The following is a 22585-nucleotide window of genomic DNA, read 5'->3' as shown; positions in this document are numbered from 1 at the left end:
CGCCATGACTCAGGGACAAAACTTCTGAAATCCGAAAAAGACAAGACAGACATAGTAAGAACATCTTTCCTGAGGCAGGGTTGGGCAATAAGAGACCAGAAACTGCCACCCCTATTAAAGTGACAACATTTGGCTATAGGTGATATGCTGGGTGAAGGAAGGTGCGATTGTCATTTCTACAAAGTTGCAGTATTGCACTGGATTAGAAACCCTTTAAATAATAACTATTTTAATAAATGGAAAAACCGCAATGTACATCCATTCCTAGACCATGCTTACTCTGATGAAACTGGGACAAGTATACCTTTTCTCATTTTCACAAAAGCTTTTTCTTTCTCTCCACGGCATTAGGCTGTGTGTATCCAGACTTTTTGGTTCTTTTGTTCTTCCGACACAAATACACACACACTCGCGCAGAGTTGCGATCGGCGCAAACTACGTCGGCTGTTTTGTTGAAGTCACAGTGAGTTATGCCGATAAAGTGGTTTCAAGAATGGTTACAGTGTTTAAAAACTTCACGCAGACAGCGTTTGCTGCTATATAATATTAAAAACAGTCACGGTGCTGTTGACGTTACACTTCCTCTGAGACAAGCAGCAGGCACAACAGTGTGCAACTGTGCCCTGGTGACTGACTGACAAGCTGAGGTTGTAAGGAAAGGCAACTTTATTTCTTAGCACCTTTCAGCAACAAGGCAATACAAAGTGCTTTACATGAAACATTAAAGAGCAATTAAAAACGGTCATGATGAAAATACAACAGGCTAAAAAAGTTACAGTGAGTAAGAAATGAATAATTATTCAATTTAATAGGTTGTAGGGATGGGTTTGGGAGGAGAGAGGGAGGGGTTTTATTTTTATTTTTGTTTAATTTCTTTAGAGTGTAACATACTCTAATAAAATAACAATGTTCTAAGTACATAGGATTAATAGGTTTGGAATTATTTTTACAACTGAAATAATTGTTTTGTAATTACAGAGGGAAAGTACCGAAAAAATGTACCGTTATAATTTCAGGTATCTGTACCAATATTGGTTCAGATGCGAAAGGTACCCAACCCTAAGGGTAGTAGCCTAAACAATGCATGTTTAATTTTAAGGTGAATTCATTGTAATTGTAGACTAGAGTTGGTATATTTTTTAAATATTTTGTTTACTGTCATGACAGCGATGGTGCCTTCTATGTTGCATCTTCAAAAGTGACACTGAATTTGAAACAGCACATTGTAATTTCTGCATCTATTATCAAAGTATTTATTAGTAATACAGTGGAAATTAGTAGAAATGTGAATATTTGGTTAGCATGTTGATTTACGGTGCGTGCCCCTACATTTTCTGGTTGCGCCCCTAAAATTTTCAGTAGGGGGCCACTGTGCTCCTAGTGAAAAAAGTTAGTCTGGAGCCCTGAAGTACATACAGTACCAGGTTATACAATCGGAGAAAATAAAACCTACAGTACACCCACACACAACTATTGATGAAACACATTCTATTTGTTTGCTTCACTTTCCAACTTAAACTTGACATGTAGTGACCAAGTTTCTGCCATCATTTTTGCATCTAAATAAAACTTAATTGTGAAATACATTGTGTGTTTTGAGAACTTCAATGACTGTATAAAATAATGTAACATTAATGCCTTAGGTTTGGTAGTTTTTCACACCTAATAGCACATGACTCAAAACCTTCCATAAATGCTTCGTGGTGGAATTTACAGGAAATTAAAATACAATGACTTATAATTTCCACATTTTTTCCCAGTGAAGAGACATTGAAATGTTAAGAGAAGGGGAGATCAGAGAGAGAGAGAGAGAGAGAGAGCTCCACTCCATTTCTCTTGAGAGTGGTGGATCACTTACTGACACTTGCTCTCCCAGTTTTAAACATCACAAATGTGTGCAGCTGACAGCCTAATCCCATTCATCCACTCCAGAAAATAACTCAAACAGATTACAGATGGACAAAAAGTCAATCTTATATGGAATATGTCAGGGCCATAGAGGTAGCCTACATATTTCCATCCTTGAAAGTAAGGATGGAACGATTACAAATTTTGTTGGTACGATTATAGTCAGAAAAATAATCACGATTATTATGCATTAATTAATTTCACTGCTGATGTATGAAATCACATAGACACTCTAGATTTTAATGTGTTATGTATTGCTGCCTTTGGAAACAGAAATAACCAACAGTTTTGAGAATTATTATATGATCAATCATCCAATATGGCATCATGACTTCGCGTAATCATACATGCCACTTTCCTAAAGCCAAGTGGCGTGTTATCTGTACGCATTTTGAGCTATCCACGTGTATGTTTACGCTGTATACAGCGGACGGCAGTCTGCAAAGTCACAGCGTACACATACATACACGCCTCGAGGCACTTTCTAAAGCCATGTGGCGTGTTACCGCGAGGCTACATGTTATTGCAAGGTTAGGGTTGGGTTTAGGAACATCACACGCGGGTTGGGTTTAGGAAAAGAAGAACTGGTTGGGTTTAGGAAAAGAACAACAGGGTTGGGTTTAGGAAAAGAAGAACTGGTTGGGTTTAGGAAAAGAACAACAGGGTTGGGTTTAGGAAAATAACAAAACGTGAAAGGAAACATCAGACACAGGACACAAAGGAAACATCACACGCGGGACACGATCCCCGGACACAATCCCCGCTCTCCTGAATGAAAGTCCTGTGTTTTTACCCATCCCTCACCCCGACCAACATCCCTAAGCGGATTTTTGCCCTTTCATACTACTTACTACGGCGTCAATTCACACGCAATCGCAAGGTAACGTAAATCAATGCAGGCCAAACGGCGTTGATAAACACGCTAAAAAGCAAGTATGCGTCTTGATAACACGCCAATACGAATGTCATGAGATCAGTCTGAATCATCAACCTTTTTATTTAAATTCATCTGATAAGATTAGAGACTAGAGATGAATCAGTCAGACCATAAACAAAGAAGAAGTCGGCCCTTTTTGGGATAGAAATGGCCCTGCTAGCTGGTGTGTCTTAAGTTGAAGGAGCTGCTAGACAAGATGCACCTGTCACATGGAGATGCGCGGCATGTTGCCAAAGAATAAATGCGATGGAGAGATCTCTTTGCAGCCTTATGTCCCACAGGGGATGAAGAAGAGAAAGAAAGTAACGTTTAGTGTTAACGTCAGTGACATGTTTGAGCTTTAACGCAACATCAGTGCACTCGCTGTAAATGCAAACGCCGGCTCTTGACCTGTTAGCTGTTAACTTAATTAAACAGGCTAACGTTAGCTAACTGGTCACGTTAATAAGCTAACAAACACTTAAAAACAACGTTAAAAATAAAGTTGCTAGCAAGCTTACCAACTTGGATTGAATTCCCTGATGCAGCTGCAGCTGTTCTGAGGTCAGGGGCTGGCTTTAGGTTTTCCTGGAGTTTGCTAACTTTATGTAACGTTAAAAAAATTGCAGCAGTAAGTTATCCCACCACGGGATGTGCCGTGTGTGTGTGCAAATGCAAACATTTATGTTGTCAAGGAGGTTTAATAAGAACTGCGCACACTGCTACACATAACTTGCAGTCAGTTAACACTCGGTGTAGCAGAGCCTTTACGATTAATTAACCTTGACGTTTCAAAGCGCGGTTAATAGTGAAATCGGTTAATCGCTGCATCCTTACTTGAAAGGGCAATAAATTAGTTAGACTCCACATGCAATACGCGTCGAATTTGAATATTTTGTGTTATATATAGTACATGTATGATTTTGGTATTTAAAAGTTTTAATGTCAAACATAAACCTAATTTCCATTCAAAATGCCACCACTCACTTTGGTGTAAACACCCTCCCAAGACATTAAAACGAAAGTCACTACATGAATAAGGCGGAACCAAGTTAGACCTGCCTCAAATATAATTTGATAATACTTTTCTGAGTCCCTTGAGACCATTTAAGAACATGATGAGCAGAATCTGCCACACAAACAATGACTCAACTTGACCAGTTGCTAACTAAAATCTTAATTTTAGTCATTAGGTTTCCATTAAAGTCAACGTGTGTATTTCCACTGACTGCGGAACGACTGCGTTCCGACTCCGGCACAGATACGCAGAGCTTCTATTTTTGCCGGACGCTGGAGAGCTCCGCAGCATTTCAGCACACAGCAGATAGTGCGGGACAGGAAGTCGAGCACAGAAACAAAATAAACCTCCGGTTAATATTTAAAATAAAATACACCATATACCCTGCACTACACCTTGAAAACCCAGCACAGAGTGGTTCTATTCTTTGTGAATTTGCAAGATCTCATGGGTCCTCGCGACTACAGCTGTCAGTCATGGCCGCAGCCGTGCCGTAACAAATCTGGACCTGGGGGGTATTGACAGACGGCGGAGCACGGAGCCGATACGCAGCCGTTCTGCATTCAGTGGAAATCCGGAGTAAGAGTGGCTCCTACATACCTTATATTCTGGGCCTGTGCTCACACGGTGTACATTCAAATACATTTGCAACTAGCTAGGAAAGCAGTGATCACATGAGAAGCCTAAAGCATTATGGGAGACTTTTTTTTTTTTTTTCATCTCAAGCTCCAAAGCAACAACAGTGGACTCAACTGTCTGGCGTCATGTGACTGCTTAGGCTAAGGGCATTAACATGATTGATAATGCAGAATGTGATGCTGGACAGTATGCAGAAGGCAATGGGCGTGTTGTGCCACAAAGCCAAACGGTCAACGACGCCAACTATTGCCTCTTTTACACCATGTTCAACCTGAGTCGGACCAGGGTTATCTGACCTGTGTTATCTGACCTGTGTTTAACGCTCCTTTTGTCAATTCAAACCAAGCCAGTCAACACAGGTTGATCCCTGGGCATGACAATTCACATATAAGCTGGATCAGAAAGGGGATGTGTCCCCCTTTATTAATTTTTTTTTTTTGTTTGTTTTTTTTTTTAAATACCGAGTTCAAAGGCCTGCCCCTGGCACACCAAGGAGATCGACGGCCGCCCGTCTAACTTGGTGCGGTGTGTCACACACCATTGCTACTAGTCGGTCCTTGTTTTGGACGATTTAACATTGGCGTCAAAGCTGTCGGTGAGAGGAATTCATTTGATTGGCTATTCAGTTTAAGCAAATTTTTGCAAGACAAAGAAAAAGGAAGTGAGGAAAGCAAGCAAATGATTGAAGTCAACAGGGCACATGCAGAAGGCTCTTCTCATGTGTCATCTTCATCTTATCTGATTATTCCAATACACAGAGCTGCCAAAATTGGCCAAAAATGACTTTTGAATAGCCTAGAAATCTAGACGCAGCCTATCGGCAGCAAATATAATTTGCAGCCAGGGGGTCTAGCAATTCTCCGTTAGCTTGCAAGTTGGAAAAGCCAAACTCCAGTCGGGCCAATCACATCATGTATAGAGTCGGTGGGCTGGCTTAACATAATGACGGTAGAGTTATGACGATTCCACGTGAATTTCCTGCTACTTGAAAACAAAGAAGAAGGCTGCTGCTGGCGAACAGCAGTCTTTCGAATCGGTTTTGGCCGCGACTCTGGAAGACTTGCAGTTCAGCTTTTCTTTGAGAAAAGAACAAAAGAACTGAAGTCATTCTTAAAAAAGGAAGATGTGTTTGGAGTTTTGACGACCGGATACCTTCTCCGTTGCTCTGCCTGGTTGTAGCTCTATCATATTGCGTGCAGAGGGAATCTGAAAGACAACCGTTTATCCCTCCCCTCGGATTGAGCCCTGCCAACGGTGAGTTCCCAAACCCAACATCTTGATGTGGGTTTGGCATGTCAGGCTAACTTTTGAATGTTCCTTCTGAAAAAGCACAGAGGTTCTAACTATTAAATTGTCTATTTTAAGGGATGCATCGATGCGTCGGCTGGACATTGGAATCGGCCGACCCTTCCCTTACTGCATTATATTCCAGTCGGGCTTTGTCACCACTAGTTCTTTGCCGTGCTTGGTATGTCAGGGCCTTGGGATAACCAATAGTTGATGCAAGATAACTATCATAGCAGTGTACTTTACAATGCCCACCTCAAGTCTCTGTGGCCTCAGCAACATTTCTTTAATGCCTAGCCCTCCTGTTGTCTTCGGGTCAAATTTGAGTCGTTTTCAAAGTTTCTATATCAGAACATTTGTGTTTCTTTCAACCAAATTGCCCAAAAGTAACACGGAAGGTTCCATGAAATGCTCTTCACAAGTCAAATTAACGATCAGTTTACTACTTGTATTGAATTTTTGGTGTTTTATTTAATTTTATAGAATTATTCTGACTTCACTTTGACAGTCTGTGATTATCCATCAACATACTTCCTTTGATCTTAAATATTAGTCAAAATTATTCACACTTTTTGCTTTTTTTAACCCAAAAGTTAGATGTAATTTCACATGGGCTACATGAGGTGCACTGACCATAAATTCCAAAAATGAGTGTAAAACTAGTGATAATAAGTGTATACTGGTGGAAGTGGAAAAACAAAACGCCGAAAATGTTTAAAAAAAAATGCTACAAAAACGTTGACAAAATTGGTGACAAAAGTGTCAAAGTGTTAATATTTTTGACCTGGAAGGACAAAAAAAGGGCTAGCTAAGAAACAAAAAGCAGCTGGACTAGAGCATGATAATCTCAACCTCAGTCTGATATTACAAGACCTTCACACCAAGCAGCACAGATCTGTTGGGGAACACCAGGGAAGCAAAAGCTCAACCTTGGCCAATAACTTAGTAACTTTTGGTCCGATTTCAACCTTACTCGTTTCACCATTGGCATTGCAGCTTATCTCAGGCTGGCAGAAAAACACCTTTTATCAAAGCAGCATTATAGTTATTATGTGCAAAGATGGCTGGCAAAACAAACGTGTGGTTGCTAATTAAAATTCCACAACAATTTGCTGATGCTGATTTCCATCCTGGCCCTCACCACAGCCTGGAATTCAGTTTTTGATTATGACTGGCTCAAAAGGGAACAGTGAACGTGTGCCCTGAGGCTCAGTAATTTTGGGTTTATTTGTAACAGCTAGTCCTTGAAAGTGAGACAGCAGACAGCTACTGTATGTTAAAGCTGCATTAGCAGTATCACAAAATCGTCAAATAACAGAATGTCACATCCAACGATCACCAAAATAGTATAATCGAGAAAAAAACGATTATTTTGCCATGTTCTGTTTTGCAAGAACACTCTTATTTTGTCTTGTGTTCTGAATGACACGCGCATGCGCACATCCGCACGCACACATCCGCCCCTCCCGAAGCCAGTCAGGGAGGCTTGTCGTGTGCATATCATCCACTGGAATTTAAAAACTCAACACGAGTAAAGATGGCAGCAGCGTTTGCTGAGCAAAATGGGCAAAACCAACTTAGTTGTCTGGGAACAGCTAACGTTAGCTAACCTGCGGTCCCTCTGCCTTTGCCCCCCCGCTGTAGTAGACGTTGTATTCACCTGACACATTGTATTCACTTACTGTTTAAAACTTTTTCCAGCTTAGTGGGGGTGCATAGGCATACCGCTCAAAACCAACATGAAAAAAACATAGTAATGTTCCCTCAGCAAGTATGGATTCCTCGCAAGTTCAACAACACGTTGAGAAAAAGGCTTGCACAAAAGTGTGGGACCAAATTGGTCGCACTCTATAGCCCTGTTGTCCCTTTCCCTCCCAAGTAGAGTTTAGATTCTCTGCCCGAGCCCGAGATTGACCCACAGGCCGGGCCCATATGTCCCGCCACTAACCTCGGGCCGGGCCCTTTATCAACTATTTGTGTTTTTTTAATCATTACTTTATTAGCCTAATTGGGTGGGGAGAAAGCTATGCCTCTCCAGCTTCTCCCGTAGCTCTGGGTATATGTCCTGCACTGACTTGAGTGTGAGGTAAACTGTGCTAAAATCGTGTCTCCCCCATCTGTAGCACTGTCTTCCATAATTGTGCAACCAGGCCAGATTATTTCAGATATCTCACGAGTCCTTTATAACGTCACTTAAAACTAGAGGTGTGAATCTTCACTGATCTCCCGATTCGATTACGATTATCATGTCAGCGATTAAATATCTCGATGCATCAAATACATTTTTACTATTAAAGCCATATAGGATATTCAATTAATAGCTTTTCAAGCTTCGAAAACAAAACATTCTGCAGTGCTCTAATACTAAATAAAGTGGATACATAAATCTGCAGCACTGAGCACATGACACTTCCTGAATGTGCAAAACGTAACAGAATATGTAAACAGAAAAGGTTGTTAGGCATACATTAAATTGTATACAGAAATAATCGATTATGGCCTGGCCGATTATCGATGCAGCATCGTCCATGTCCACGATCAATACCTCTAGTTATAACGGCCCACGTATTAAAAAACTGTCGCGTTTAAAATCGGGCTCGGACTCATAATTCCAGTTTATGTGTCGGTCCGGGCCGGGCCCAGACACAACATGCACTGTAGACGTGTGTGATTATCAACATAGTGACACGGAATGTGTTCCCAGTAGTAGCCCAACGGTACGTTAGTCCATTGCTTCGTTTTAATGCCCCGCTATGACTTAACATTAAGCATCATCAAACGCCGTCAGTCGGCAGTGTTATTTTTTTGGTTTACAATCATCATGAGTGACCCAATAAATTACAAACTGTTATATTAGACACTCTGCAACTTGCCTTCTGTTGGGTTTATTAGGAGTCCTTTGCAGTGGTCCGGGTTCGAATCCGACCTGTGGCCCTTTTCTGCGTGTCATCCCCTCTCTCTCTCTCCCCAATTTCCTGTCTATCCACTATCTAATAAAAGGGAAAAGCCCCAAAAATTAATCTTAAAAATAAATAAATTAAAAAAATACAGGCTACTCTATTGCACTTGCTGTTTAAGTTTTTAGTTTTGTATTCCTCCTGAAAGTGACTTTATTTTGTTGTTGGATTGATAGCCTACATCTGGCTTCAGGTTGCACTACAAATTCATTTCACTTGAACAGTTCAGTGTTAAACAATTTTAATAAATATAGACTTGAACCTTATTGAAATTAGTTTTGTGTAAATTGTTAATAATTGAGCAATGGGAAAATAATCGCTAATTAAAAAAATAATCACCAATTGAAAAAATAATCGCCAATTGAAAAATTAATCGTTAGATTAATCGAAAAATTAATCACTAGATTAGTCGACTAATCAAAAAAAAATAATCGCTAGATTAATTGTTTAAAAAATAATCGTTTGGGACAGCCCTATAACCTTCTCTAACTAATGTACAGTACATGTTAGGTGCACACATGACACATACTAAATCTGAAGTTAGAGTTGATGTATAGCATTTATCATAGGTTTAACTTAATTTAGACTATTTCACACAGAATTAACAATGAGGCCAACAATGTAAACTTTTCCAACACATGCAATATTTTCCAAAGTTGCTAACGACAGCACACCCATCTCCATCTCCTCAGACAGACACTATAGGTTTGAGCAAATTTAACATGGACAACTGCATGTCCTAAACAACAAACACTTCAGTGTGTCATTAAAAGTATCTGACAATATATCACAGCTCTCTCCACAATGTCATCTTTTCCACAAGAAAAAAAGTGAACTGCCGCAAAGTTCACTTCCTCAAAAAATGAAAACATTCAGATGAGGAAGAATACTATATCTTCTGAGTAGGCTGTATGAAAATGTATGCTTGTATACTATATGCACATTAGGGCTGCACAATATGAGGAAAATATGCAATAACGTTGAATATCACGATTACAATATTACTTGTGACAAATACAGATATTAAACTGTACTCAGCTCTGCATTTCTGCTGTTTTCGGTATTCTTCTAAAATACAAGAAATTGCTTAATGAATTTAAAACAAAAGGAAATCATTTCTTACATTCTTTTGTTGAACAAATTGAACATTGAATTGAATATAAAAGGCAACACTAAAAAAAGAATGACAGTTACATTTTAATGTGCAGTTTTCTACTCATCTTTTCTTTCAACCAACACAAAAAAATGGAGTGTCTTCCACGATATGTTGCAGCCTTTCACAACGTGTTTATTGTGCCAGTTGATATTGTGATGATAAAAAATGTAAAAATAAAAATCAATATATTGTGCAGCCCTAATCCACTGGCCAATTATGACAAATGTTGCAGCACCCATACTGCAACAGGGTTGCAACGGTATGAGATTTTTGAAGGTACGGTAACGTCGAGAATATGTCACGGTTTCACGGTATTACACAATTGTAATTATTATTAACAGTTGCAATGACCCTTAAAGGCATAAAAACAGAGTTTTTTGGGGGGTTGAACAAACTTCTAAATTTAAAAATTATAATTAAAACATGAAACCATTTTTAAATGTTAGTATGTGTAAAAAGTCTTCCTTTTTCAATACTGTAGATAAGCAAATGTACATGGAATGATAACCATCAATTTTCATAATACGGTATATCATGAAACTGGTCTATCGCTGCAACACTATTACATAATAACACATAGCTGTTTCCACTGATTGTATTTGATTAACGTCAAAACCATAGTTTAAAAACATGCACCACATAAAGAGGCAGTCGCCTTTTGCCATTATTGCCATAGTGGCAACTAAGACAATCTAATGTTTCTATACAACACTGAGGGACAACATATAATCGTCAGAATCTAGTTAGCAAATGTTGTACAGTATGAGGCATGCAAAATGAGGGTGGAAAGTTGCTTGGGTGAGCAGACAAAAGGTCTGTTGCTGGGAAAGGGAAACATAGGACTGATCCACAGGACGTTCTCCAATTATGAGAGCTTATTTTAAAAATTTGTAACAGTAAGAATAACTGTTACCTAATGTTAGTGCTTGCAAGCCAGCCAATTCAGAGGCATCAACAAATAGTTTGGCGGGATACAGTGGGTGGACACCTGCCTTGTTTTTAGTGTCCAGTCGTGGGATCCTACTAAAGAGGCTACTGTTTCGACTGCAGTAACGTTACAGTGGAGAAGAAAGCTAATTTTATAGCTGAGGATAGTTGTAAAATAACACCGATTGCTTTCATCCTGACATTATTTGGATTGACAGTTACGTTATCGTTAGCAGCAATGTGTAGAAAACACGGCTATAAAACTTGCACATTTTCAATCGAATTCAATTATTAGACATCAAGAGCGCAGACAATAATAAACACAAACGTTGGAAATTACTTGTTTCGTCTTTCAGCAGGTAGAGTTTTAGCTAGCTGTTGTTTGTCTAGTGAACTTGTCATGAGTGTTGCAAGTCAGAGCGATGACGGCAGCGTTACAAAGCCCTGAAAAATGTCCCCACAATGTTGGTTAACTTGCCGTTTGCGTTTGCACAGGATAAACAGTGTTGCCACTAACCAGAGTATGCGCACAGTACAGCTAGCTTGCTAGCCAAAACACGGCCTTTCTTGGCACCAAACTGGCAAGCTCACAACAAGAATAGCTGGCTGGTTTGTTAATATTAGCAAGCTAGCAAGCAAGCTAGCTAGCTAGCTAGCTTGGTTCGCCGAAACAAAACGGGTTGGGGCCTGTAATTTTGCTACGGTGTTTAGGCGCATATAATTGATATGACATCGTGTTGTACTCCTTGCATGAACTCAAAGCATTCGTCATTAAAATAATGATTTGTGAAGGGTATTCGTGCCAGTGGCTTTGCGATGAAAAAGACAACTGAAAGGGCTGAAAATGGGAAGTCAACACTTACCTAGCTTTACTTTCTACGCCATCTTGGATCCACTTGTCAGACCATCGCAAAGCATAGTGGGAACGCACTGATCTGAAGGTTGAGAGGACTGCGTGTTTGTGTGTGGCCTCTCAAGGCAGGGATCTTCCTTGTCAAAAAAGCGTTTGTCTTAAAATTCTTTTGATTTTATTCATTTCAAACATATAACTTATGGTTACCATTTACTGTTAATTCTAACAAAATTACTCTTAAATTTATGAACAAATAGAAGTTTAAATGTGACGTTTTAGAATTGCCCATAGGCTGTACAACTGGGACAATAAAATAATAATAAAAAACACTTAATAACTTAACTTGTTTATTTATATGAAAGGCATTAAAAACACGGATGTGACATTTTTGCTGTGAACACACATTTGCAAACTACTTTGGCTTATGTTGGCATGATAAAAAAAATCTAAATCTTTTGTTTTTGATTCAAAACATGCCGAACAACCAAAGGGAATTATGCTGCTGACTGTCTTTGCTTTTGTTATCCGGGGCTATTTATTATCAGGCTTATTAAACTGTATATGGGATGCCATCAGCAGTATGAGTTTGTATTTTATCTGGAGAGTTTATGGTAGAGCCACTCAAATGTTGAGGCTGACATTGTCCTAAATGCTACATGCAATTTAAAAAAAACCAACATATTCTAATAATAACTAAATAGTAAGAAATATATATATATCTGAGCAAGCTCACTCAAACAAAAAAGGTCAAACTAGTGATGCCATTTCCTGCCGTGTTGATCCAGTTGATAAAGTAGGGGTTTCCATGTAAATCTAAATAGTTTATTTTTGTTTTGGTTTCACTTAAATAAGATATATCTATATAAATGTAACCAAACACACCACCACTGTGTTTAGTCTGTAGCCTCAACCTTGGTTATCCATTCTAGATAACATAATGTAACGCTATCGATTAAAACAGAATTTCAGGTTTATGACCTTATGTGTGACCACTATTGGAGCTGCTAGTCATTCTGGCTGCAAAGTGGGAAGGGGGCGGGTTAGTCAGGCATGAGGTTATGCCGTAAACTGTAAAGGGGGTTATGCATTATGTAGGGCTGTACACTGTAAATGTGCAGGTGGCTGCCAAATTAAAGAAAACACCAACAGCAAGTTTTTAGGCCACCACAAGCTGTCAGAATAGCTTCAATGCTCCTTGATATCCATTTTACAAATGGAAGCATCTGCATTTCCTTCACATTTATTCAGAAGTTTTCTTTAGTTTGTCACCTGTCTGTAGGTAGTAGTCAAACTGTCCTACAGAGTGCACGCTATAATTCCTCTACCCTGTACACTGCAACAAAGTCAGTTACAGTACACTGGGTGCTCCTAATTCACTGGCATTTGAGGGGTAACCTTTGTTTAAATTTTGACCAGAAATTTTGATAGCAGGGCATTTCTAAGGTGAATAGAGGAAAATTAAAGCATTAGGGGCAGACTCAGTCAGTGGGAGTTCAAGGCCCTGCAGTTCTGAGTTGGAATTCTGAAACTGTTGTCCTGTCTTCTACTTAACCAAAAAAATGAGGTGGAGTTATTTTTTTAGTAGGAAAATGACTACACTAACCGGTCACGTAACATTGGTCAAGATTAGTAACAGCATATAAGTAAAAGTCTGATTGTCACTCTTGAATTGTATTTGATTAAAACTTGCAAACATCTTGCATGAACTTGACAAATCTTGATTTACCATGTCAAGTGTCTTGATTTTAGATGAACAAAACTAAGGAAGATTTTTTTCCTTCTCGTTAGGTGAATTAACAGCAATCTGATACTGTTTTTTTCCGCTTGTATTTTCTAAAACTTTATACAGAATACACATGGATGTGTTGCGGTCATGTTTATAGGAACCTTAAGGGATAGTTTCAATATTTTTGAACAGGGGTTGTATGAGGTCCTTAACCATAGTCAGTGTATTACCTTCAGTAGATGACAGTCGGCATGCCTTCAGTTTGGAGAAGCAGATGCAAGGACAGGCACAGAATCTATGTAGGCTGTACAAAGGGCCCACTTCAAAAAAGCCAAACTATCCCATTAACATGTGTCATATTAGAACGTATGCCATTTAGGTTATATACTGTATAAAACCTACATACAAAATGTTAACCAAATGAAAGGGGTTTATTGTCTACATTGCTAACGATACATTTAAAATACTTTTTAGCCATGTTTTCATACAGCAACAACTTAAACCACAGTGTATAATCCATGCAATGGAAATGGGAAGCATATTTAAAGATCCAGTCACTGACAGAGGGGTACAAAGTAGGGAGGTGCTCATGGGTTTATTGTCAAGGTTTTACTGGATAGTAAAAAATGAACAGTTGTTGCGCATGTGCTGCAGATTTAACTCCAATTAAATGACATTGTAATTATGCTGCATTCACAGTCTGCAAAAACATTCCCACGGAAAGGAAAAACAAAACATGAAATAATGCACTATGATCTAGTTTCACTGCAGGTTGTGGATCATCTCCTCCTTGGCAATGAGATGTGTGGTTTTGTTGACCAGAGACATGAGAGAGTTGAGTTTGTGCGACCAGTCGTTGAGCAGGTCGTTGGGGTCTTTAGGCCTCTGAAAGTTGATGATGCCAGCCAGCCGGTCGACCTTGGCATAGATGGTCTTGTTTACAACTAGGCTGGAGAGGAACTCCTCTGATTCCTGACAAAATATTTGAGCAGACAGACATCATGTTAGTCTTTCAGGATACCAAATCCTGAGGATTAATTTCCTTACCCAAACCTAAAAGCAACTACTAACTGCATTAATTAAGATAATTAGTAAGGCTGTTACTTACATCAATAGAGAGGTCAAGGAGTCCAGCCATCCTCTTCATTGTGATTCGGGTGTAATATTTGGCCATTATTCTGATGTTCTAGGGGGGGGGGAAAGGAGAATTTCATTCATATATATCTGCAGCAGAATATTATATAATAAGTGTTGTAAGGTTTAAATAGAGAGGCTTCTCAGGTCACACCAACACTAATGGCTGAAAACAAATAAGCATTAGTGAAATCCAACCATCCATTACCAATCGCACATAACAGTTGCCAGTATAGCCACTGAATCTGCTTCAATATCACATCCCTAAGTTTTTCCGTTTTGCTTGCAGGGTCCTTTTACTGCTCTATAGTAATTTTACCCTATTTACTCCAATTGATTCATAACCACTTAAATGGATAGGAATAAATCTTTTGGGTTTTAATATAGCATTTTGAGCTTGAAACCCCTTATTCGCTGTATGCTCAAGGAAGGTTTAAATCAGACAGTTCTACTTTGACTGTCAATGTAAATGTAGTTTCAAGATTTTCATGCAATATTTACGGCCTCACTTTCCATGAATGCTCATAACTTTAACTTAAAACGTCCCCACATTTTTTCCCAGCCAAATAAAAAACTGACTGTTTGATAACATCTAGTGCATTTCCCATGGCCAATATTTGTCACGATAAGATGCTTCTTGATCATTAATTATTGGATTGAACATGCCAGCCCTGTTTGGAACAGCAAGGCAGTTGATATGCTCTTAGAAAATGTATTTGATTAGATGTTCCCCTGCTGTCAAGCATAAAAAAAAAAAATCTAAATCTAAATGTATGCATCAGCTCCAAATGAGAAGAGCCTACACTTGACTGTGGGACTTACGTGCTCCACCACTCTGTTCTTCAGGTCCTTCCACCTTTTCTCCCCCTCTTCTGAATAAGAGAAGACGTCTGTGGCAGGGCTATCAGGTGAGCCCTCTCTCAGCTCTTTCCCATAATCCTCCACCAGGGAAGACCAGCGCATCAGCTCCATAGTCGTGAACTGTTTCAAAAGGTCCCTAGAAATGGGGTAGGAATACAGTGAAAATCCCCTCTGTCCACACCTGGCTATAGTGTTTGCATGTGATGTCAGTATACATGAAAGTGGCTATGATCATTGCCCCGGAGTAGGAAACACACAGCAGCCTCTTTTCAGACAAAAGTTAGGCAAATGTGTCACTTTATACGTGCTGCATGTGTCAGGAAATTCAGCTGCTGGCCACATTTCAACATCTGCAGACACAGACTTATGCTGTACAGTTGGTTGTTGATTCAGATGGCCTTTACTTTTTAAAGATTTAAGTTTGTTTTTTTCCTGGTAACACACCTCTGCCCATTCATAGTAGCAAAATGCTCTCACGTAATAGTGTGTAAAAGTGCTGTAATTACTGTACATTTATACTCTATTGAGAAATTTGGACCCACGTCATATCAGGTCAGAGGACCGTTAAATGTATGGTAAAGCCAACAGGCAGAAGAGCACAAAGTATGTCTTACTTGTATTTAGGGATTTCTTCCAGTTTCTTGTCCTCACTGATTCTGTGCACGAGGTCTGACTGCTCATTGTCGTAAGGGGAAAGAATCACGTACAGCACCACACTCTTCAGGGCCTGAAATACAAATGCATTCATGGCTTTTATAGCAACACGCAAAGTCAAGTTTTAAATTAGATATATAAATCTAGATTTCAGTACTAAAAGGCGAACCTCTCCTTACTAAAGAACAGAGTTTACGTTTATTAATTCAGGGTTGGTACAGTCATTTTTTGTATTTCCAAACATATTGTTTCTTCTTTAACCATGGTAATGTGCTCCAGCACTAAGGCAGGAAAACAGAAAGGAAAATGGTACAGCACAATTCCTTTTGTTGCTGCATTACATTTTATCATAACCATTTATCAAAAAAGGGAATTTCAGCAGTGTGAATTCCAGACACTAGTAAAAAAAAAAAAAAAAAGCACACTTTCTCATTGACTATAGACCCTTTGCAAACACGTGACCACGACCACGTGACGACGCCATGACGGACGGCAGAATCACCGGAAGCACTAGCTAAACAGTGTAGTAGACGAGCGGAAAGTTTCATTAGTTTCAAATAAATAACACTAAATAAACTGTAATAATAATAATAATAATAATAATACTACTATCTTCTTCTTCAGACATTGTTTAAATTCACCTACCCTGGTCCCTGTCTCGATCTTGCCGGTAGCTAGCTTGCCCCGATAGCCGTTAGCCGCCGTCCGGTGTCATCCCAATAACAATCCACGGCTTAGCTAGCAGGGCAAGCTAGCTAGAGGCACGTACCGTTGTTCACTGGCTGAGCCGATGCAACTTTCTAATGGATGCCTGAACGCATCCCAGCTCTGGGAAATAATTCATCACACGTTAATCCATGCAGTAAATCACGGAGTGTCTATGATCAGTATTAACCACACATAATGTAACATCTAGCCATCGTCTTATCTGTGATTATATTCGCTGTTGACCGGTGGATATTTCGACAGCTAGCTGGTCGGCTAACCGGGGTAGGAGCTCCGCAGACCCACATTTAATGCAGTTGTTTGGCCCTTTTTAAGCTAGTTTCCGTGCCATATCATCTTTAATTTAACCAATATTTTTTGTATGCGTGTTAAGTTAAATGATCAAGGGAACGGCTTTCTTTTTGGGATATGTAGGCCAGTGAATAACCGATGATAGTTATGTGGGACCTGTTAGCAGGAACAGCTGGTTAGCACGGCAGCTAGCTGGGTGAGGAAGTTTTATTATTATTATTTATCAGTCATTTAAAACAGAAAGGCAATACATACACACGCTTGTGTTGGTGAGGACTACTCTGCAGATTGTGTATGTGAGAACAAGAACAGCGAACCATAGACATATATAAGCAGCGAAAACGTTCTCGTTTGCCTTGCCGTAGCTCTTCCGCCGTCCGTCATGGCGTTCATAATTCGCGGGAGTAGAGTGTGACGTCACGTGCAAAGGGTCTATATGTTTAATACCATGTAATAGTATACTGTGGCCTTGAGAGAAAGCCCATGTACCTGTTGCCACTTGCTGCTGTCCTCCAAGATGCAGGGGGTGTCATAGATAGCCCGGTAGTGTTTGCAGATAGACAAGTAGGAGCCCTCGTGCTGGTCTACCTGAATCATCAGGTTGTAGTACTTCAGCTTGGACTCCTGAGATGTCATCAGACAAAGGGGAAACGTTAGTGTTATACCAACCAAATTTAAATCCACTAACAAAGTGTTGTAAAAGCAAACACGCAGAGCCAGTCACCAAATGCTTTTCATCATCAAGCCAACAACATATTGCAGTATTTTGTTAACACTCAATTCCTGGCCTCTGTCTCTTACCTCGTTGCCCTCTTGGAAAAATTTGGTGTTTATCTTCTTGCTGATGATCTGGGTGCGAATGTAATCTTTAACAGCAATGCAAAGCCTCATCTGTTCCAAGATAAACTCCACCTTCTCCTTTTTCTCCATGGAGCCATATGTCTCCACCTGAGCCAGAGAAAAACAATATATTTTTTTAATCAATTTCCAAAACAGCAAGCCATTAAACTCCCTTTTCACTTAGTTTGTGTAATGTCCCCCTATAGAAATGTGGTGACAAAGACTAACCCCAAAAATCAAATTGTAACATAAATGTGTGAATATTTGTCCCCACAACAAGTACAGATGTTTCTTCATCCTAAAAGAAAGAAAATGAAGGCCATCAGCCCCCTACCTGCAACTCCTGAAGAATGGAAGCTGCCTCTTTGATCTCTCCACTCTGCTCCTTGATATTGGCCAAGGTCTTCGTCAGCCTCGCACGCTCAATCTCTACATATATCTGTGATGTGGACATGATTAGTGATGAGGAGATTATGTCTTAAGTGGAATGGTCATCTAATGGACATTAGGTCCCTGTTTTAATGCTTATACTAGAACAGTTCCTATTGTAAATCACTTTCAGGGTTTATCCCACCATTACAAGGCATAGGCACATCACCCTTGCAGTTTTGTGCACCACATAAGCCAAATGAATGTAAAATCAACGTGAACTGGCAGCAAATCAAAACTAAATGACTTTTCTCAGATCTAATGATTGTAATTGGTCCCCAGTGGAACTCTTTAGCAAGTTTAGTCTTTACGCTTTTAAGTGTTATCTATCTATCTATCTATCTATCTATCTATCATCTGCTCTGGATGTTCCAATGTTTTAGACACAGATATCGTAATAACAATAGTCCATAATGATTTCTGATTCCACGCCCCTAAATTAAGAATTCCAATATACGTTATTTTCATGGCCTAGGAAAGTTCAATCAAAATCTGTGAACATGAGATACTCTCTCTCAAAGCCAGAAACCAGAGAAGTAAGCTGTAAATGTGTGAGGTCATCAAGAATAAAGTCTGGAGCTGCTCCATGGGCAATAAATGAGTTTTCTTCTTTTTTTACCCAAATGAGCTTTATTCTATTTTAAGCTTGATCATTTCTTTTTACATTTATGGTCAATTTTACTTGTATTGGGCTAAACTTCTATGTACTTTTATAATCCTTTTAGGTGTGACATTGTATGGTCTGTCCAAGGACAGCAGATGTAAAATAGCCTTTTGGCCAATTCTGGCACTGTACATTTTCTTTATGTATTATTAGTGTGCATTGTCCCTGTTAAATAAACCTTAAAATAAAATAAATAAATTCTATTTTAGTGTTCTCAGTTGTGAAACAGAAAGTGCACCCATATCATCAGAACAGTCTCCTGGGTGCTCTCATTGTGATCTATAACAGCTTTCCCCAATTAATTGTCTAGAGAGCAGTTCCAGACTTTATACTTAATGACCTCACAAATTTGAGTTCTGGCACTGGTTTTTGGATTTGGGAGAAATACTGTCCAAAGGAAGTACCATAGGAATAACATGTATAAGTTTTGAAAATGGCCATAGTTTCCCTTTAAATTTAACAACTGCTTAAATCTACACAACTTTCATTTTGTCTCCAGTATACAGCTCTGTTTTAACACACATTAGCACATTCCAGACCTTGCCAGCAGTCACGGTGCGAAGTGTGTCGATGAGTCTCAGTTTGATGGCCTGGTCAGTCACAGAATCCACATACTTGTAACATTCTTGCACCATCTTGGCAACAGCCTGATAAGACAAAGCAGAACAAGAATAGATGTAGTCCTAATTAGAGCTTGTCATTCAGGGGAGATCATTTCAAAACAGGAATTCAAGGCTTCAAACTATATGACGGTGTGAATATTGCAGAGTGTACAAGGTGTGCTCGATATCTTGACAACAAACAGTGTTCGTATTTGGGTAACTTGATTAGTCATTAGTGTGGCTTGCAAGATTACTTTTGGGGGCACAAAGAAATTAATTTTTTTAGATGGTTGCACTTATAATGTAAGAGTGTTTGCACACAAGTAGTAGAAAAGAGCCATCAGGGAAAAATAAGTATCTGACCTGTTTCAGCTGACTCCTTCTTTTGGTGAGCAACATGATGTTTTCATTCAGGGCATCCCAGTCCTTGGCTTCATAACACATCTGGACCACAGCCACAAGGATTCTGGAAGTGGACACCATGTCTGATGCCTGAGCAGGGGTTGAAAGCAGATAAGTAAAAAAGGACTAAAATGTACACATAAATAAATAATTTCATGAACACAACTACTCTTAATTATTTTTTTTTTTATGCCGAGGACCAAGCAAAGTTAATTTATCAAGACAAATCCAGGTTCTAGGCCACATGTGTCAAACTCGGGCTGCATATCAATTTAGGTTCATAATACATTTTGGCCCGTCTAGTTGTGTCCTAAACCAAAAAGACGGGGAACTGTTTTTCAAACTGCAATTACACAACACTCAAAGCAGAAGAATAGTCAAAAATATTTTACTTTTTTAAATAAGAGCATGTCAATAAACTATACTTGATAGGATTCTCATTTTTCAGTGTGGCCCTTAGTGAAATTGAGTTTGACACCCCTGTGCTAGGCTATATGTTTCTACTCAACGCCATGCATCAGAGTTCCTAGAAATTTGTTTTTCAGGACATTGGTTACTGTGGTCAATTTTTAATGGCAGGAAAGCAGCACTCCAGAATTCAATGTTTTCCAGAATGCTGAGAACCCTTCCTAGCCAACTGTCACTGCTATGGGTGACTGTGTTTCCTCATATTTCTACGTTAAAACAATGTACACTGCTTAGATAAGTCCCAGCAGAGACCAAGATTTGCTCTGAATTGGACCAATTTTGACGTTAATGTACAAAACCAACCGTTCTGGTTTGCTTCTCCAATGACAACAAGCTCTCAATGGCCTCCTGCAGCTTGCCTTCCTGCAACAGAAAAACACACACGCTTAGCGTTAGTACCACTAAATTACTTACGACAAATGTTAATGTTTTTGGACTTACACAAAATTAAAAGCACTTTGCCTGCCTAGCAAGTTAGCTTAAGATGTTGCCAATGCCTAGACCGCTAAGACTAACGTTAGCATACTAGCGAGCATAATAGCAAATACGTAACATTAAGTATATGCGAGAGTAAACGGGTAACTAAAATATGTGAACGTTAAAAAAATCCATAATTTGTGAGTAATTTACGCTTAATATATTAGCTAGTTACAGGAGCTTACGGTTGGTGACAAAAAAGTCGATGTTAGCTTGGATGCTAACGCAATGATACTGATGCACCATGACTCAGCCGGCTGTGGCCTCTTTCAGACTTACTTTAGCCATTTTTTCGCATTCCGGGAGACGCTGGTCTACAGTTGAACTGTAGTCAACCTCCATTTTCACAATCTTCCCATCGGATCTTTCAGGTCGTTCCTCAGTCATCTTCGGGATGTTCATGTTTATTATGTACGGTGCTTTTTTCTTACAACCAAACTCAGCCTAGCAGCACTTATTTTGCTTGTCAAGGAACGAAACGAGTAGGGGGCCAATCAGAGGAGAGAGACAAACAGCTGTCCGAGGCGCCTAAAGGACCCACTGAGGACCCACAGAATATTTTAGGCAGGCGTTATAAAAGCCTACTTTTTGCTGGTAAGTATGGAATGCCATTTTATTCAAAATTCTATAAATAAATACAGTATGCCTATGAAATACATTGTGAAATAAATAAACAAGGCAATACATATATAGTTTTTTATTTTAAATAAGAAACTTTTTTAAACGACTGCATTTATTTATTTCACTCTCATTTCTTATAGCCTATTCAAATGAAGGGGGCATGGCTATCTCACAGATTCAGACTAAAGCAACTAGCTAGTAGCCTGTCATCGCCAGCATCTGCCAAAGCAAATAAAACTTGAGCTCGTCAGATTTTGTCTGGTTCCCGGGCTAACTTGCTATTGGACGACCACGTTCCTAGCTGCTTCGTCAGGAGGAGAACACAGACGGACCAGAGCCAGCACAAACCTCGGCGCTGTGGACTGGCTCACAATGTCACAACGGGTTGGTGGCTGGCTGCTAGCTAGCTGATACTTGAAGAAAAAGGCAGCAGCCACCGGGGGTCTGATCCCCATGGTCCACTCTCTTCCTGGAAAAATATGTTGTCTTAGCGGTGGGGAGAGACGGAGGGATGCAGGGAACTCAGCCTTGCCAACTTGCTGCTTTGGTCTGTGAGATACCCATGCCCCCCTTCATTTGAATATAAGAAATAGAAATAAAAAGAGAGTGAAATAAGTAAATGTGGAATTATGAAATAAAAGTCACCTGAAATAAATAAATGTGGACTTATGAAATAATATGACCCTTCAAATAAATGAATAAATGTAGCATTATAAAATAAGAGTCCCCTGAAATAAATAAATGTAAGATAAGATAAGCCTTTATTGTCTCGTATAGGAGAAATTTGTCTTGGGCAGTCGAGAGAACAAAAATAGCAACGCATCACACATGAACACACAATAACAGGGTAGATGCTAGATCGGATCAGATATATATAAAATATTAAGCACTCTTTGGACATTGTGAAAGCCCTGTCTACCTTGAATAAAACCATTTTGGTCCTCTCCCACCACATGAGGGAGCAGGGTCTCTAATCTTCTTACGAGAACTTTGCAAAGTATCTTTGTATCTGAATTGAAAAGACTAACT

The 22585-nt window shown here is 39.4% G+C and overlaps 2 protein-coding genes across 2 annotated transcripts in view; both read right to left on the bottom strand.

Moving 5' to 3' along the window:
* helz (helicase with zinc finger) overlaps positions 1-11783 on the bottom strand; it is a 65669-nt gene extending 53886 nt beyond the window's left edge. The window contains exons 1-2 of the mRNA XM_028595170.1: positions 11672-11783; positions 1-24 (exon numbers count right to left, since the gene is read on the bottom strand). The exon at positions 1-24 is cut by the window's left edge and continues 222 nt beyond it. Coding sequence (XP_028450971.1) covers positions 1-6 — 6 coding nt within the window. The 5' untranslated portion in view covers positions 7-24; positions 11672-11783. The remainder of the gene's footprint in view (positions 25-11671) is intronic.
* A 2016-nt stretch (positions 11784-13799) lies between these two features.
* Positions 13800-21478, bottom strand: psmd12 (proteasome 26S subunit, non-ATPase 12). Its single transcript, XM_028565566.1, has 11 exons — positions 21215-21478; positions 20762-20821; positions 19952-20080; positions 19526-19633; positions 18228-18332; positions 17855-18001; positions 17543-17677; positions 15997-16109; positions 15344-15518; positions 14496-14573; positions 13800-14359 (listed from the first exon to the last, which is right to left on the bottom strand). The coding sequence occupies exons 1-11, from the start codon at positions 21335-21337 to the stop codon at positions 14150-14152; spliced, it is 1383 nt and encodes a 460-aa protein (XP_028421367.1). The 5' UTR covers positions 21338-21478; the 3' UTR covers positions 13800-14149.
* Between the last annotated feature and the right edge of the window lie 1107 nt (positions 21479-22585).

The sequence above is a fragment of the Perca flavescens genome, chromosome 2 (genome assembly GCF_004354835.1).
Source record: "Perca flavescens isolate YP-PL-M2 chromosome 2, PFLA_1.0, whole genome shotgun sequence".
NCBI lineage: Eukaryota > Metazoa > Chordata > Actinopteri > Perciformes > Percidae > Perca > Perca flavescens.
The sequence above is the reverse complement of the archived record's forward strand: the minus strand, read 5'-3'. Positions and strand labels throughout refer to the sequence as shown.

What these genes read in the sequence shown, in the direction of transcription:
- psmd12 (XM_028565566.1), bottom strand. Translation starts at nt 21,337, where the DNA reads ATGAACATCCCGAAGATGACTGAGGAACGACCTGAAAGATCCGATGGG. An exon ending in CCATTCTTCAGGAGTTGCAG is followed by an intron (nt 18,002 to 18,227) that starts GTAGGGGGCTGA and finishes TCTCTGGCTCAG; the next exon opens with GTGGAGACATATGGCTCCAT. An exon ending in TTTTCCAAGAGGGCAACGAG is followed by an intron (nt 17,678 to 17,854) that starts GTAAGAGACAGA and finishes ATGACATCTCAG; the next exon opens with GAGTCCAAGCTGAAGTACTA.